This window comes from Pleurodeles waltl, chromosome 5 (assembly GCF_031143425.1).
Source record: "Pleurodeles waltl isolate 20211129_DDA chromosome 5, aPleWal1.hap1.20221129, whole genome shotgun sequence".
NCBI classification, from domain to species: domain Eukaryota; kingdom Metazoa; phylum Chordata; class Amphibia; order Caudata; family Salamandridae; genus Pleurodeles; species Pleurodeles waltl.
The window spans coordinates 895099838-895118763 of NC_090444.1; the positions used below are offsets into that span (position 1 = coordinate 895099838).

The 18926-nt window shown below is 46.0% G+C and overlaps 1 protein-coding gene across 4 annotated transcripts in view; it reads left to right on the forward strand.

Moving 5' to 3' along the window:
- Positions 1–18926, forward strand: part of GNPAT (glyceronephosphate O-acyltransferase) — a 443941-nt gene that overhangs the window by 108653 nt on the left and 316362 nt on the right. For all 4 annotated transcript variants that reach the window (XM_069235014.1, XM_069235013.1, XM_069235016.1 and 1 more), the window contains exons 5-6: positions 3023–3150; positions 4785–4860. In XM_069235014.1, the coding sequence (XP_069091115.1) occupies positions 3023–3150; positions 4785–4860 (204 nt within the window). The remainder of the gene's footprint in view (positions 1–3022; positions 3151–4784; positions 4861–18926) is intronic.

Below are 18926 nucleotides of genomic sequence, written 5' to 3' on the forward strand. Positions count from 1 at the left end.
GACTGTTAGAAGTTGTTTTTTTGGTTGGCAGAGGTATGCACCCTGTCCAATCTTGTGCTCACCCTCTGGTAGCTTGGCACAAATCATTTAAACTTAACTTAAAAGACAATGTGTAAACTATTTGTGCAGCACTTCAAACAGTAAAACAGTGAAAACACCACAAAGACTCCACACCAGGTTAGAAAAATAGATAGTAGTTTTATAAATAAACTAGACCAAAACGACAGAAATCTAATAAGTAGAAGTCGTGATATGAATTTTTAAAGAATAAATGCAAAATAGTGCTTAGAAGCAATAAGCGATTAAACTGGATATCTTGTAGCGCTGGACTGGGGCAAAGTCAAAAGTTCAAGCCGACCGCGATGGAGCCCACTTGGGCCTGCTGAACCAATGTACCTTGATCCGGGGTGTGTTGTCGTTGACGAAGATGCGAGGTGCAGCCAAAGTGATGCGTTGGTATCAAGCCATGCAGTGAATGAGATGTGTCAATTTTCTCCACGCAATTGAGTCAATGCAGCGGTTTGGGGTGCAACATGCTGATTATGAATGCGACTCACAGCTGCTGCCCCTGCAAAAGGTGATGTTAAGGGTCAGAGGGTGATGTGCCAGGTCGGCTTCATGCAACGATGAGGATGCGCAGGTTCTGACTCATTCAAAGGCAAAGAAGCACCGGTTCCTATGAGGATGTGTGGATTTTTGTTGAAGCAGCACTTTATTCTCACTTCCATGGGCCCAGGACTGGGTTGGCACCAATTGGCAGGGCAAACATTGCAGTAAGCAAAGTCCAAAAGCCTTAGCAGGATGTGTCCCCAAGACTTCAAGAAACAGGAGACCAGTCAGCTTGCACTTGGGGTCACTCTGGGTTCTGGGTTGTAGAGATGTAAGTCCAGTTCTTCTCAGTCCCAGGCAAAAGGGCATCAAGTTAGCACAGCAAAGCAAGAGTCCAACAGAGTAGCAGTACTTGTAGCAGCACAGCAGCCCTTCTTACTGGCAGAGTATACACAGATCCAGAAGTGTACTGAGTTGGTGGTGTCAGAGGTCAAGTACTTATAACTAGTTGTGCCTTTTGAAGTGGAGGAGACTTTAAAGAAAGGTATTTGAAGTGCACAGAGCTCCTCCCTTCCTGCTGTGTCTCCATATTCACTACAGGGAGATATGCAGCCCTTTGTGTGGTGGCAGGACACTGCCCATTCAGGTGTGTCAGCCCCTCCCTCCCATCCTGCCCTGGACGGCCCATCAGTCTGTGGATGGCCCATCAGTCACACCTAAGCTCCCTTTGTCCGTGATTTTCTAGAGGGAATGCACAAGCTCAGCTGTCACCCTGCCCCAGATGTGTAATGGTGACAGGCAGCAAGCACCAAATGGCTAAAGTAAGAAAATTCTAACTTTCTAAAAGTGGCGTTTTCAGAACTGCAATTTAAATTCCGACCTCATCATAAGTTGTGACTATAAATTGTGAGTCCAGAGACGCCAAACTTGAAAAATCTATCTCTTTGCAATTGAGAATCACACTTAAAAGATGTATTAAAGTAATCCCATTGTTATCCCATGGGAGAGATAGGCCTTGCAGTACTGAAAAATGAATTTGGGAGTTTTTCACTACCACTCCATGTAAAACCTAAAAGTACATGTCCTGCCTTTTAAATACATGGCATTCTGCCCAGTGGGTCATATACAGCCTACCTTTGGGATGATTTATATGTATAAAAAGTGAATGTTTAGGCCTGGCAAGAGGTTTATCTTGGCAGGTCAAAATGGCAGTGTAAAACTGCACACACAGGCTCTACAATGACAGCCTTGCAACATGGATAAGGGACTACTAAAGTGGGTGGCACAATCAGTGCTGCAGGCCTACTAGTAGCATTTAATTTACAGGCCCTGGGCACATCTAGTGCCCTTTACTTGGGCCTTCTAAGTAAATTAATTATGACATTTGGGTAGAGCCAATGTTACCATGTTTAGGGGAGAGAGCAGAAGCATGTTAAAAGTGCACAGAGTCCTAAAGGCAGCGAAAACTATGCAAGTAATGTTCCGCTGCTACCCTTTTGAGGTGTGGCAAATTCCATAAATCTGTAAGAAAGGATATTTTCGGACTCTAAGTGTAAGGTCTGTAGAGAATTTTTTCTTGTGTGGTGAAGCAGCTGAATTTGTGGTATGAATGGCGTAAATGTAATCATTTTCTTTGGGTCGCCGAAAAATGGAGCTCCACACTCAGAAATGTGCAGGATTTGGACGGTGCCCTAACGGTGTACACGCTTTTGTATACTCCTAGTTCAGGAAGAGGTATAACCTCTGTCTGCTGCTTGAATCAAGGTTGTAATAAGAAAGTGCCTTTGGAATTATGCTGCCTAAGTTGTTGTTAAGTAACTTTTTCAATTTAAGCCACATAAATGTCCTTTTTGCGCATCTTCTATGTAGCACTGTTACCTCTTCCAGTGCTATGAAAAATTAAATGTACACTTCTGAAATATTGCCCAACAAAAATAATAATTTCATGCTGTGGATCTGTAGCAGGATGGTGGCTCAGGAGATGCAGTTTTGCACCACAAATATTGAGACAAATCACTTAATCTCCCTTTGCTTCAATCGATTTCTATTTGTATTGTAAATCTGTTAAAAAAAAAAAAAAAAAAAAAAAACACAAATGTACATTGTTCCGTCCACTACTGTCCGAAATGCACATTGCTATCCTTATTACTCTCTAGTTTCTGTAACTCGCTCTCCACAGGATCACTTGCCTTATTTTAATCTTTGAACAGCACCTCAGGTTTGAAGTCCTCCTGCCTCAATAAAAATGAAGTGCTCACTGTTCCTTGAAGTAGAATCCCGCCAGTTCAGATATCGGTTAAAAATGCAAGATAATCTGATGCCCAGCAGTATTGACCCAAAATAGTGCCATGGGCTATCTTAAAGGGTGGGCATGTGGGTGATATATTTATTGTAATGTGGCAGTTCAGATCTTTGGAGATCATAACTACATTTTCTGAAATTTGATATTCATCTTATGTTTTTGTGTGTCTAGACTTCTTGGGGATGAAGATGGTTGGCGAGTTGCTTCGGATGGCCGGAGCGTTCTATATGCGACGCTCATTTCGGGGAAATAAGCTGTACTGGGCAGTGTTTGCTGAATACGTGAAAACCATGCTGCGGGTAAAAAAGTCAAGTATTTTTTTGCTATCGGAACCATTATTTTTTTTTTAAACTTTTGTTTCCCAAAAATGCATTAAAACACCCTTCATTCATTTTGTAATTGTCTATCGTGATAGTAACAGTAGGATAACTGGTACTATTCCGGTTTTAGCTCTTTTTCATGTTCTGTTACTAAGGAGCCCCAAATCTTAGAATTTCTGTAGGGTCTCGTTCTCCTGTTTCCTAAAGACAGAATACCTTTGAAGCAAACACTTCATTGATTCCAGAGCTAGAAAGCTTGTTTCCGATGAACTCCTTGAATAAATCTCTCCCACACATTATAATGCTTTAGACAGCCAAGCAGGGTACAGCTGCATTGCAGAAGTGACTCGAGGTCCAATACCTAACTTTAGTACCATTCAGCCATGTATCTCCGTGGGTCCAAAAACAGGAACTTCAGTAAAGCAGATCGCTCTAGTTGTTCTCCTGGAGGTGCCTGGTAAGACTCAAATACTGGGGCTCCAAATTAGCACAGTTTATTATACTGAATGTTTGTTTTTTGACTTTTTTGTTTAACTGATCTTACTTACGTTTAGCAATGTACAGGAGGAAACAATTGGTAAGACATTTTGTGGCCCACCCCAGCGCTCAATCATGCAAGCAGTCAACATTGAACGTGACACAATTGGGTATTCCTTGATCCCATATGTGTTGATGTGAGCAGTGAAAGGGTTGGTTGAACCATCGCTGGAGTGCTGCACAGTGCCCCGTCGTAAGTGTCCCTTAGACCTCAGTGGGAAGGCTGAGGGAAGGGGGCCAGTGTCAGTCAGGTTTGACTTTTATGGTTGGGACTAATTTGTGGTTGTTTTGTAGTATGAAATAGATGTTGATTACAATGAAACATTATCCATATGTATTCATTCTACTATCCAGCTTTGCAAAAACCTGTGTTGTAAAAACTGAAAATATGTTGAATTATTTTATTGACTCAAGAATTGAATGCCTGAATATGTTAGATGTTTGTTTCTGTTTGTAACATCTGGAAAAACTGTGCTATAGACTGATCTATCGTTTAAGTATGTAAGAGAACCACTTCTGGCTCCATATCAGGGCTTCATAATCCCGATCCAGTCCTCTAAATCAACACAAATAGTCTTTGCATACGTGTAACCCTTTGCAGTAAACGCACAAACTTCTGTCATGATGCCCGGTGCCTCACCTTTACCATCATAGTGCACTGGTAAATAGAAGTGTTCTTAAGTGACTGCAGTGGTAGACGTTTGGCTCTATAAAATACCTTGAAAATGAAGAATTGTACAGCAACTCCCAGTATAAAGTAAGGTAAAGTTGTATACCTCTACCATACATAACAGTTTAAGTGTGAGCCAGTTTGTTTGATAGTTAAATAGCTAAGAAAATAAAAAGGCTTTTTTTTTTAAGATCCAGTAAAGGATTAGTGCACCAACTAACATTTCCCCAACAATTAATTTTCCAATGTGAAGATGCCGCCATCAAATTCCTATTTTCTACGAAATCCCCTTGATGATTAGGCAGAGTTAAGTTGGCTCTGGGGTTAAGCATTTGAAACAACAACCATTTATGCTAGAATCAAAATCAGTTCATTGTCTTTGCATAAGCAGTGCTTTAATTTGCAGGGTGGCCATGCCCCTGTGGAATTCTTTGTGGAAGGTACCAGAAGCCGCACCAGCAAGACTTTGACCCCAAAGTTTGGTAAGTTTTTTTCATTCTTTATTTCAGATTTTTACATAGGGGCCCAACATTCATATAAAATATAGTCAATAATTGGTAACATAGTAAAACATTACAACATATTGCGACCTCCGATAAAAATGCAGTTATAAAGTTTTATTGTTAATTATATTGATTTTGAGTTGAGCCTCTTATGGATATCTGTAATTTCCATGAAGTTCAATGTTACGGTATGCTGTACCTGATCAGCAGGATTACTCAGATAACTAATGTGGACGTGGCTGACGCAGCCAAGGTGGAGGACGCATCCTAAATGCGCTTCTCGGACCTCATCGGTAATCCTGTGCCATCGGGCACCCTGGGTCCTCTAAACTGCTGGATGGCCCGTGGCCCCTGATCGCATGGGTGGCTGTGATTGGGCTGGTGGCGGACTGTTGACTTCGAGGGCTGCGTTGCCTGCCCCTGGATGTGCCACCTTTCCAACACCTAAGATCTCGGCTACCTGTGAACCATGCTACGCCACTAGTACTGCATCTTCTTCACTACCGCAGCCCGCTGGGAGCTCCAACATGGACTGCTGGCCATCTATCTGGGGAGCGCCTACCCCCACAAGGGACTGCCTGCACCCGATATGGCCCCGAACTGATCTGGCCTCACGGCTGGGTCCAGGTGGTGCTGAGGGGGCCTGTGACTGTGCCACTGCCAAGGAACACACCAGGGCAGACTGCCAGAGCGTCAGCGGCCTGTGACTGGATTTACTGCAACGTACTTACCTATTCCAGGTAACCCCAAAGGCCACTGGTGGTCGGAACCAGGTAGAGGGACTCAGCGCCGCAAGGCTGCCTACCTTCGGAGGTGATCATGCATGTTCTTGCCCTGCGGATGCGATCTGGTGGCTCAGCTGATCAAGACAACTCAGAGCCTTGATTTCTGTGCCCCAGCTCCATACTCTCTCCATCAGAGTCGGGACCTGGGGGCCCACCTTTTGAGAGGCGTACATTTTCTCATTTTTTTGGACTCCCTGCCTCCGTCTCGCACAACTCCCAGTGAATGCCCTGGCCCTCCTGATACCAATCAGCAGCGAACGCCTCTCAACAGCTGACCCCGATCCCAGGAAATACGACACCATTACTCCGTGTAATCTGCTGTGAAAGAGGTTACCTTCCGGATGAAGGGGTTGCCACCCATTTTTCCCCTTCCCCTATCATTTTTCTACATGGGACGCAATCCCTGGACTACGCAGGTGGCAGCAACAACACCCTATTTGTAGCTGTACACTCCCCTTTGACTACTCGTGCTGCCAGTGATCAGGGGCAAGTGGGTCAAGGAGGAGTTAACTACTGGCCCTGAATAACTCGACATCTGATTTGACTCAGTCTGCAGCAGAGGACCCCTGCCTTTTGCTCCCTCACCTGCATTTGATGTGCCCCATGGAAGGCTGTGATGATGATGGCCCACTTGTAGGGAGACCTACATTGATCGACCCCCTGCGCCTTGATTATGGTGAAAGACAAGTCTCCCGTGTTGAGGTCCCAAACAAAAATTTACAAATTCACTACCAATGTTCCTGAGGCCAACAAAAGACCTCTAGACCAAGTCTCCCCCCCCGCGCCTCCTGCGTTCCCAGATACACAACACAATCCACCAGGCCATCCAGATATCCTGAGAAGCCCTGGAGTCAAAAACTGGAGAAGTTGGTATTGATTTGGCCCTATTACAAAAAGACCTCGCATCGTAGCGGGCGGGTGACAGGTGGAGGGCCGTGTTTCCACCTTCGAGAATTATGCTTTTGACCTCAAATCCAAGGTAAATACTTTACTTGTGACTGTTCGAACCTTGGAGACTAGAGAAGAGGATGCTCAGAACTGCTCTTGAAGGAACAATCTATGTGTAGTGGGCTTTCCTATGGGGGTTGAGACTCCTCAACCAACAGCATTTATAGAGGCCTGGTTTAGCTCCTGGATGCCGGATGGAGCCCTTTCGCGTGGTTCGTGGTGGAGCGGGTACAACGTTTGGTGCAGAGGCCCCCTCCCAGCCCCCCTCTCGTTAATTATTAAAATCCTGAAATTTTGAGATAGAGATGCAATTCTACGCAAGCTTCGCACCTGTGACAAGCTCCTCTACCAAGCATCACACATTATGGTCTTGCCGGACTATACCAGAGCAACACAATTACAATGTAAATCCTTCTCTGCGGTGAAGGAGAAACTTTGAGCCATGTCAATTCCTTGTATGTTACTCTTCCCTACTAGGTTGTGGGTGGTTCACAACTTACAGTCCCAGTTTTTTGATACCCCAGAGGCTGCCTGGGAGTGGGCCACTGAGAAAGATTCCTCTTTGGGCGGGATCTCCTGAGCAATGGTTCCTAGAAGACCTTCAGTCCGCGCTGAGACCAGCCAGTATGTTCCCAGACTTGCCATCTTCTTAAATCTAAGGGAAGGAGGTGGAGACGGGGATAATCTCCTCCATCCCTAGAGACTGATCTCGCAAGCACCCAACCAGACACTAACGAAGCTGCTACACCACACCTATCTCGGGCGCTGCTGAAGGAGCAGTAGCTTCCGATGACATAGATTTGTTGCTGGGATCACAGTAACTCTAGACTGTTTAGCAGAATGCCAAACGTATACCCTTGACTCAGGGTGCCTAATACTGCCAGTATCTTTTCATTTTGATCCTTACATTCTAGGCGATCCTATTTTAATGCCCAGTTATGTTTCTTGCTGTTGTTGTGAAGTGTTATTCGGTATAAGATGCCTCTGGGGTACAAGTGTGGGGTGGGGGGAGGTTGGGAAAAGCTATTGTTGGTATTGTTATTGTTTAAGCTTTTGTATGTATTTGTTATCTTTCTTTGGTTTACATGCTCCTCTCAATGGTCTGTCCTTCCTGACACCATGGTGGTGCTGCTTCTGCGGCAATGCCTCCCTTTTTCCCCCAACCGATCCCAACATGGAATTCAAAATATAAATGGTATTTTAGACAGTATCATACCCTCCGTAGTCCTTAAATTTGTCCATCACCACCAATTCAAAGTATCTCTGTTGCAAGAGGCCCACCTTCTGGGCACTCTGTGCCCCTTTCTTTGCAGTTTCGGCTACAACTGGGTCTTCCACTCTGGCTTCAACAGGACCACCAAAATCCTCCTTTATGAGATCTCTCCTCTAGTGGTCACCCAGGTATTGCGTGACTCATCTCGTACGTACATGGGAGTGGTTGGTACATTAGAAGGGAAACCCTACAATCTCCTTAGCATTTATATCCCCCACAATTACACACACAGACATCCGCGACTTGACTCAGCTGGTTGCAGATTTGCCTTATGGTGTACTACTCCTTGGAGGCGCTGTAGCTGACCCAACTCTAGATGTTTCTGGCCCTATAACTCAAGATCACTGAGCCCACTTCCAACAACTCAATCTTTGGATGTCTTTCTTGGGGCTATGTGATATTTGGAGGGTCTGGAACCCGGGGGGGGGAGGCTAGTCATATACCTAGGCCTTCTCTCACACCATGTCACGCATTAACTATGTCTTTCTCTCAGCATTCAATGTCTCCACCTTGATGGGAGCCTCCATGCTCCCACGGACATATCCGATCACTCGCCACAGCCTCTCAGACTGGGATCCCTGGGCCTCCTCAGACCCCACTTTGTGGCACCTCATGGTGTAGACAATAAAATGGTTGGCCATCTCTCTGATGAACTCCACTCATACTTTGAGACCAACACAGGGACAGTTCTGAACAGTTATACCCTTTGTGCTGCAAGCAAGCTGAACATCTGGGGAATGGCAAAGGCCTACCTGAAACGTAAGGAAATGGATAGACAAGACAACCTGGCAGACCTTGAGACCCGTATACGTAATAATGAAACTGTGCTCACTCTACAACCCACTGAAGTGTTGACCCAAGAGCTTGACTTAGGGCAGCCTTGCGCCAGCTGGTCTCACATGAGGTCCCCCGGTGTGCAACCACACAACGAGTATATGAACATGGCAATCTCAACATTGGGTGACATATGGAACTGTGTACTGTATTGCCTGTGTCCAGGCCCTATTTTCTCTTTCACACACCTTGTTTCATAAATACTTACAGGTGTGCCATGCCCTAAGCTGCTATAATGACCGCCTACTGGAACTCCCAAAATTTAACCCTCTGGAGGCTTGGTTACTGATGGGGAGGCTGGGACAAAGGGATATTTCCTAACTCTGTTGTGTTAGGTAATGCCCCTGAGACATTAGACTCACTCAGGCGGAGGTGGAAGGTAAATATTGGGGAACTTGAGGAAACCAAGTGGCAAGAGGTGTGTGTGGCATCCAGGGAGCTGGCAAATTCTGCTAGTCTGTTTAATCTAAATGCACTGCCTTCTCCAAACCTACATGACCCCCACAATGACTAGGCTGCGCAGGTATCCTTTCGGACCCCAAATGTCTCTGCTGTCAATGTCCGATGGCTAATATCTTACATACAGTTTGAAAATGCAGACAGATTACCTGTTACTAGTCCCGAATTAGTGCTGCGCTCTCATCCGTCCTTATTAGTTCAATGAAACAGACCCGAAGGCTGCACTACTGGGCATAATAGATGGCTCTGGGGAGTTATGCAGTGCAGGACTTAAGTGGGACTAGGGGCCCTAGTGGCTAAGAAAGACATTACGCAATCCTGGAAACACCCCAACCTACTGGGGATAAAGCGATGATGTGTTGTTATGGACTGTTGTGCTAAGCAGGAGGATACGATCTTTATAGCCTGGGGATGTCCTAAGACATTTTCAAAAATCTGGGGTAAATGGTGGGAGTATAGGTTGCCCTGAACATTGGATTCTTTGCGTTGTAATGTGGCTTGATTTGCAGGGGGGTGAGTGGCAAAGGGGAGTTATCGAGACAAAACATGCAGAGATTTCTTTGTTAAGATTTTTATTTTCATTTTTATTTTCTATGTTCTATCTCTGTTAAAACCCAATAAAATGTTTTTTGTTTTTTTTTTAAACAAAAGATAACTAATCTTTAGTGGACCTGATTTGAACCTGAGTGAAATATAGCTAATGGAATTATGTAGTGTTTCTCTGAAGTTTCCATATTTACAGATTTAATTCAAACAAACACATTTGATTAGATTGCTAAACCGCTCATGCTTTAGTTGCTTTAAGAATTATGTCACATGTTACTAATTTTTAACAATTTGATTCTCTCAATGGGACTACAAGGTGATTTCACATACAAATTCCTTTGTTGTAACAGGAGGAGTCGGGAAGTGTTTTGTCCCAGGCGCTCTGCTCTTTAATTTATACAAATAATCTCAAGTGGCTAATCTTGAATGACTTGACAAGGACTGCTCTAGAATTAGGATAATGTTTCTACCTACAGAACTATATGTGGATGATGCAGTTCTAATTTCATGCATTGCTCTTAGCTTTCAGTGCTTAGTTGATGAATAAGCCAAGAATATGGCACCTTAACTTGAACAAAACACTCTCAAATCCAAAGTGAAGTTTAGTAGTATACTGCAGTTCTGATAGAGACTTCTAGCCGCAGATTCCTTACCTTAGAATATTCCCCAAGCGTGAGACTGGATCTGGATTTCAAGGGGTACCCTTGTCCACTGGTAGGGAACGTCATTTGGCTCTGCATAAGCATTGTCTGTGCCAACTGTAACATGCTTGGTGCCTATATAGGTGCCCCCTCAGCGTAGATCTGGAGCGAGCTATCTCTTGTCTCTTTTGACTGACTTTTGTTTCTCAACTTTTTTCGAGACATTATCTCCTGGTGTGATAGTGATGTCTCCCAAGAAACTCATTTCAAACAATGTGGTGCCTGTCACAGGCAGATGTTTGGAACAGACCAGTATCTGGTTTACCTCTTGTGTTTGGAGTGGGACATTGACTCCAAGACCTGTGAGGATTGCTGTTCCTTGAACCCCAAGGCGCTAATGGAACGGCATCCCACGTTCCTCGTGGCCCGACGTTGAATTACCCCACAATGCTCAAAATCTCGGTTGCGGAGAAGGTCCCTGTACTGCTTGCACATCTGCTCCCGACGGTTGTCTTTACAATCCAGTTTGTCGGGTAAGAGCCATAAAAAGAAGTAAAAGTTCTCTTCGACTTCCTTGTGTCAGATAAAGTTATCGGATCTGGCACAAGACCATTGCCACTCTAGGCCTGGCTCTGTGGAGGAGCTTATGCCAGGGTCTGCTCCGTGCCTCCAAGAGTTTCTTAGAGCTAAAGCGACCCCTGCCCAACTCAAGGAGTTTTATGAGGCTATGCAGCTCATATTTGGGCGAACGGACCTCCCTGGGAGCCGTCAGGCCCCATGAATATGGGATGGGCCCATTTCCTTCTCTACCGACGAGGTTGTCCCTGGGTACCAGTTGAGCTCAAAGCTCTGGTTGTGGATCTAAAGCAGTGCATCTCATGATAACGCAATCTTCCCGGGTGCCTACTTCAGTGCCAATGCTGCTGATGCACCAAGGTAAGGCTGGCCCCATTGTTCTACCAGACTCTGACACGACTCCGGCGCTGAGTGGTACACTTCCTTCCATGTCAGCGCCAGTGCCTTATAGTTTTGACAAGCCTGGAGTGGGTAACGATTGGGATGGGTTAGAATACCCTCATGGTTACCATCACTCCCTGGATGGTACAGAAGACAGCTGGTATGAGGAATAGGTGGATACCAGTGATTTGGACACCTCGCCAGGCACTGGCCTGGTCTCTTCCCCTACCGTGACTATGGAGGAGGGTACCTCTTTTGCAATGGTGGTACGGAGGGCACTTAACTTACTGGACCTTCAGCTGCCCACAGTGGCAGTCAAGAGAAACACCTGGACTGAGGTGCTTCAGCTGAGAGTCGCCCCTTCAGAACCTTTACTCTCGTACAATGAAGCCCTTATAGATGTCTTCCTTGGGGCCTGGTCCAAGTCCTGCACAGTGGTGCCTTGGCACAGCACTGTTGCCCGCCATCATTGTCTCACTCCCAGGGACCCAAGTTTCCTCACCCAGCACCTCCCCCTGGAGAGCTTAGTGGTCCAAGTCTCTATTTTTAGGATCAATCCCAGTGTGTTATCACTCCACTGGATAGAGAATTCCAATGACTTGGATGCCTTCGCTAAGGGGAATTTCTCTTCCGCCAGCCCAGTACTGTGGTGGGTGAACACTGTATGGCTTTTGGGCAGATATCAACAGACTGTGTGGAATTTGTTGTGCAAGTGCTGTCTGTGGTCTCTAAGGAGAACCGAGCGATTCTCTCACCTGCTGATGGGTGAGATGTAGCAAAGTCTGTCCATCAAATATGGGCTTGACATAACCAACTTGTTGGGCAGAGTGGTTTCATCGTCATTGGCACTGAGATGCAACACCTGGCTGAGAACTACTGGCAGGATATCAAAGCTGTGCTCTTGGACATGCCCTTTGAAGGCTCACTTCTCTTTGGTGAGAAGGCTCAGCTCTAGAGTGCTTTAAACATGGCAGAGCTACAAAAAGGGGCTTGGGCTTATCAGTGGCCATCACTAACCCCAGTCTGCCTTTCGCCTCTTTCGTAGCTAAGACAGGGGCTACCAACCGTGTCTCTTCCTGCCCACCCATCAATGCCAACAGGGTTTCCAGTCCTTTTGTGGCAGCAGACGCAGCTCCCACAGATCATCAGGTTGGGCTAGAGCTCATGAATGCATCACTCTTGGCCGGCCACCTGGGAGAGGTGGAGATCTGAGGAAATTGCTCCTCCCCTTCCTACACCCTTATCGCAGGTTCTGCTTTGTTTTCTTTCTCTGGCACAGCAGGCCAAACCCAAGCCTCCCTGTCTGGGCTAGTTTATACAGTCAATTTTTCCCTCCCCCACTCAAAAGTTGGAGAAATCTTGCAGCTTTAGGATCTCACCCTTAAGAAAGGGAAGAGGGAAATCTTGGAAGACAAACATTATCTTCAGATGAATAGACATTTTTTAATTGTTATACGTCTGAGCCAAGACAGGGCATGATAGCACCACAAATTCAGAGGCTTAGCTGACTTTGTTATGGTCTTAACATTACCCCTGGAAATGTGGTGTTAAGAAGCTCACCAGGTATGTGAGCACTTTAAAAGTCAATGGAAAAGGGTGTCTCTGATTTTAAATACACAGCTAAGTTCAGCCCCCTTCCAGTATTAGTCCATCTGATTTGCAAATATTGATTTGAAGACTACTGTTTTGGTGTGTTACTCTTCTCATACAAGGATCAATTCCTGCAGAGCTTGCTGGGGTGCAGTGAGGACAGTAGAATGTCGTTAATGAAGACTGACACGTTAAATACATTCTGATAAAAACTGAGGCCCTTATCCTCTTCAGGAATGGCTCCAAGTATACCACAAAGAGCATAGAGGAGAGGGTGCAACCCTGTCTTTGTTCTGTCTAAACCGATATTCTCATTGAGTTTTTACATTCACTCGTGCTGTGGCCTAAGGCGAAGTGTAAAGGAAATTAAACAGCTCCCTAAATCTGCCCCCTAGCCCAGCTCTCACAAGTTATTTCTTCATCATGCCCCAGTCTACCCTGTTGAATGCTTGTTCCGCTTCCAGCTACAGCAACACTGCTCTTTGACTCCTCAATACCAAGACTATCTGGTAAAGGGCTCTCTTTGTGTTGTCACTAGTGACCTGGCTGAGAGAACTCTTGTTTGGTCGGTGTGGATCAGAAGCAGTATCACTGCCTCCAGACGGTTTGGCAGGACTTTAGTGATAATCTCTGCTTCCATGTTCAACATGGAGATCAGATGATAAGACAATCATGAGGAAGGATCTTTTTTAGGCTTCCTGATAAGGGTAATTGTCACATCGGCCATGGTCTAGGACTATCCCCGAACTTGGTTCAAACTGTTAAAGCTCCGGGATATCAAAGTTTGGAAATTTTATAAAATGCCTGAGTGGAAGCATGTTAACTGGGCGCTTTGCCCAGATTTTGATATTTGGTCACTACAAGTATTCATGCAACTATGATGCGCTAGTCTAGTTGTTTGGCATTTATAGAGGGGTAAGACTAGGTGTTAGACTGAGTGCAAATATGTGTATAGTCCAAAAATCTGTTTGGGAGGCAGCATAACATTTCCCATACTACCATAGTTTGTCATTGCCTCGAACTCCCTTGTTGTATCCCTGACTTTCCCAAGATATCTCTGTGCCTGCATCGCTTATGGCTCGTTTTCTAACACAGCACCCACCTTGTTGCCTCTCTCGTGGAAACGAATCCAGACTCTGGTAAAGATGTAATTGAATTTGTAATATTCTAGGACAGGCAACTGACCTTTGACAGAAGTCAGCTGTCTTCCAGTTTTCTAGGAGGGGTTGGCATTATGTATTCCAGCAGAATCGGTCCTTCTTGAAGCCTCTCTCATGAGGCAGAGGCAACCAGTCTCCTGTATAACCTCATCCTTCACAATTTCTTTTAGGGCATTATAGACAACCCTTGGACTAAACTTGCAGGTATGTTTGAGTGTGAGATACTGTGTTATAGTTTCTAATATTGTATATACAACAGTATCTTTTAGAAGGAAATTGTTTGTCTCATGGACTCTCAGGTTTTGCTGCCTCTCCTTGGCCATTCGATTGTGAGCTGTATCGGACCATGCTCTGAGACGGTTTGTGATCCTTGTTCCACTTCCTGGATCATTGGCAACAATCTGTGATTGACTAAAACATGGTCTATACATGGATAAGTCTGGTGAGCTGCTGAGAAATGTGAATAGTCTATCTTCAGTGGATGACTTAGGCACCAAGCTCAACTAGTCCCTGGTCGTTGAGTGGGATTTGCTAGAGGCTGACAGCACTGGTATTCACCCAGTTAATTGCGGGGTGACTTGTGCAAATAAAGTCCACCCTGAGAATTACAGGGAAATCTGATGTATGGCTTATCAACTGCATTGTGAGGATGAAAAGCTTCTCCTTGCCTACATTAGAGACAAAGGTAGTGACAATAGTGATCGGGGTACCCTGCCATGTGCCCACTACAGCCTGCCACCAACCTTGTTTGTCCATCTTAACCATCCGCCAAACAAATATAAATTTGTTGCCGATCAGTACCGCAACCCGTGCCATTGTCGTAGAAGCAGATATGTGATATTGAATAGGGAAGTACTTTGAGCACAGTCTATTCAGGGGCATTAATCAACTCCGGCTCTCTTAAGTTGCACCAGTACACACCAGCGCTTTGAGGGGGTTATTCAGTTGGCTAAGATTCCTCTACTAATACTCATTAGTAGAGGAATCTTTGCCACCATGGAACTTGTCGTATAATAAGGTGTTGATTAAGTGGTTGGGAGAAGGACCCGTTGCACTCAAGAGTATGTTGTAGAGTGTGAAGGAAAGATAATGGTGCCTCTTCCCCTCTCTCCCAACCAGAAAGAACCATCTGAAGAGATACTGTGGTTCTGGTTGAACTGTGTTCAAACTTTGAAGATACCAATGGGAGGTATTTGCAGAACTGAAGTCATGAGAATAGATTCTTCCTCCTTCTCTCCCTCCTAAACATACAATGATCTAAAAAACTCAGAGGTGTAATGACCTTATCTGCTGTCACCAGTTTGTGCACATCTGGGCCCTCCCTAGTCCTGCATTCAAATTTCACACTGGGGCCAAGACCAACATAGTACTTCTTGGTTAGCCAACAGTTGTCAGATATTAGAGGCCATCTGGGTCCAGGCTAGGTACCAAGAATTCCAGGCTCCTACCAGACGTGGTGCACCTGGCTCATTATACTTTATCTATTGCAGTCTCCTTTCTACCCGGCTTTGGGGCCCCCTTTGTGTGTTACCATTTTTCAATATTGTCTTGCTTTTCTCATGCCAAAATGTAGTTGCAAAGTTCTAGAGTTGAACTGCTCACTAAATCCCAAGACAGTGCATGGTTCTTCTACGGACGGAAGTGAGCCCTGTTTGGCCTCTAATAGGAAGATAATATGGAATGTGTGCCCACCTGTATTTGATGTGTTTAATCTTCAGCAGTTCTGTAACAGGTCTACATGAGGTGTGTTTTATATCATGTGTTATGGTGAAACCTGTATTATTGCAGCATTAAACAAAATAAGGCCTCCCTCTCTACTTTGAGTCATGATGGTACCCTTTTCCTCATAAAAAATAAACTGTGATCAGAAGATCGGGGAAAGCCACAGATGTTATGTGATTCTGTGTGTCCTGTCCAGTTTAATTGACGCCTCACCCTGCTGTTCCATTGCAGCTTTAAAGAGGTGTGTGCATATTCTGTAAGATCGTCATTAGATATTTCTTTGGTGATTACGCAATATGGATGTTGTTCCATCACAATCTATTTTGTAGGTCTTTACACTTCTTCTGAAGAAGTGTTTGTTGTTCTTCAAGGGTGATCATACTTTCTTGTAACCGGCTGCAGTCATCAACTTGCTTACCAAGGCCTTTCTCCACCTCTTCTGCTCGATTCTCTAGATCAGTCACACGGATTTGCATATCCAGAAGGTTGCCACGGAGGTATGTATCCAGAGCTTGAATGTCATTTTTGATTTTCTGGCAACTTTGAAGGAAGAGGTCCTTGAACATACCTTGGTAAGGGTATGCCCCTATCTCTCCTCTGCTCCTAGACTCAGCCCCTGAAACACATCTTGCTTGAAGTGGTCCTGCATGCCTTGGATTGATGCCTGAGGTCTTTAATGGACTGCTCCTCTTTTGCTCTTCCGCCTGTCATGTCTCTAGCGCTGTGGTTCTATAATGGATTTAAGAGACTTCCTGTGCACAGCCTGACAAATTCAGAAGCCCTTGCAGACAGGGAGAAGCTGCCTCACCACCCTGCCTGAATGAAAATGTTGTTGAGCCAGGACGGCCAAACCATCACACCCCTGCTCAGATCAGCACCTCCCAACCCTGGGGCATTCACGGGCAGAAAGGAGGGCTCCCCTCACTGCTTCTCCCCTAACCTCTGGTCTGGTGCAAATGTGTTGCCGTCTCAGAGGATAGTACTGGTTCCAGCAGCACCCCAGGGAAGTGAGGGCATACCATTCACTTCCTTCTTCAGGCGCTGGGCCCTCTACAGTCTCAATCTCTAAAGCTATCACAAACTACCCCAGCCCAAAATAAATGATTCATGTAGGGCCCTCTTCATAACATCATAATGGCAAATGTGAGAATGTGGGCTGTGCCAAGAGGTAGGAGTTCCAGGAATTATCAGCTATGCATGTGCCCCCCCAGGTTCAAATCTATCTGACCTCTTGTGACCAAGTAGGCGGCGAGACAACTCTGCAGACACCCTCCACAAGTTAAATACTGCAGCCCAGCCAGGAGGCCTTGCACTCACTGATGCATTGATAAGAGCCTTTCACACATGCTCTTGATGTTTGTGCTTAGAGAGGGCTGCCATGCCCGAATTGGATCAAAGGCCTATCAAATCTTTGTGCCAGGAGCAGGGGCAAATTTGCTTTGTCGGTGACCCCTCTACTTGGAGCAGTATAGGCCACACCAGCTCAGAGGGCCTTTTGTGGCGATTTTAGGAGGCTGGTTCAGCTTATGGTGTGGCACCCTGTACTGATTCCAGGCAACCCTTAATGATAGTGACTATGTGCCCAGATAGCAAAAGCTCTCTAAGGGTAGCTGAGCCGAGCAGCTGAAACCTATCCAAGAGGAATGTAAAGCACTTGCAATACCACAGTAGTCAGACAGTAACTCATTCACAAGAAAGAACCACACAAGTGTTGTATAGATAAATGAGGCTTTACTACAGCACTAACTACTAGAATAGCATTAGTACGTCTCCCTTTGGAGACAACTACACACAATGTATACATAAAATAACCAGCAAAAATAGCATAAAATACACTGGGCCCTTTTGGGGGGGGCACACCATACACTAAAAGTGGAATGCAAAATAGTGAACCCAACCAAGGTAAGTATGGTGGTTAGCTAGGAGCTGGGGGAAGATGAAAACACCAGAGGTAAGCACAGCAAGAGCCCCCAGCGACCAGTTAAAGAGGGGGTTACCTACCCATTCGTTCCATAGACTAACATAGGAAGTTGTGGTTGGAGTTCGTGTGATTCAGGACCCTTCCCAGTGGACCCCAAGGAAACCAACAGACAAGAGGAACATTAGAGCGTGCCCCCACCTGACGATACCCAGAAGACAGGATTACCTACACAAGGGTTCTGGATGCAGGTGGGAGAACTCTCTGAAGTTGGTGGAAACCTTGGACTGTCCAGCATCTGTTGCGACCCGTGGACTAGGCCGGTGAAAGCCAGGGACGGATTCCGGACGTGGAGGACCTGTAATGGAAGGGGACAGAGTCCAGCACTCTCAGAGGTGCCCAGGTGGTGCAGGTTGGAATGCCTACCCTCTTAGAGGTGAAGCTCCTGCAGGATTGTGGAGTAAGAAGTCCAGCTGCAGGGTCCAGGAGTTGCAGAAGATCCTAGCAGTCACCTATGAGGTGTCCTTCAGCGGTCGCTGGGTTGCAAGAGGGTCAGTGACCAGACAGGTCACCAACAAGCACTGGGTAATGCAAGCAGGAGCTGAAGCGGTATTTACAAGTGTTTGGGGACCAGCAAGGTCCAGGCATCTCTACCTTGATTGGGGTGTCAGGGCTGGCCCTCAGCATGCAGGAAGCCCAGCAGAAGTTGTTGGGGCCCCAACGAGTGACCCACGGACGATGGGCACAGGGAGTCACAAGGAGGCCTCAACAGCACAACAAAACAGAAGTCCCACGTCGCAGGAGTTGCAGGACAAGAGTTGATCTTAGAGTTACAGAGTGCTGGAGGCTGGGGCTGCTTGGCTTCTGAAGATCTCCTGGAGGAAGAGTCAGCAAGCTTTGGCAAGAGCAACAGTTGCTGGGCACAGGGGCTCCAGTCCAGTGGGAGTAACAGGGGCCCACAGTCGCCCAAGTTGGTCAGAAGACCAGCAGGACCCAGAGGAAGCCACAGACCCACCACCTGCAATGCAGAATATTTCGATGTCTGCGGGACAGCAGACCCCACCAGCCGGTCGACATTGTCTTGAGGTGCCTGCAGATGCAGGGGAGTGACCCTGGGGGATGTACAGCCTTGGAAGTTGCAAACGTCTTCCAGGATCTGGAGAAACAATGTTGCAGTGGGAGCCTTCCCAACAGAAGCATTCTTGTTTGGTC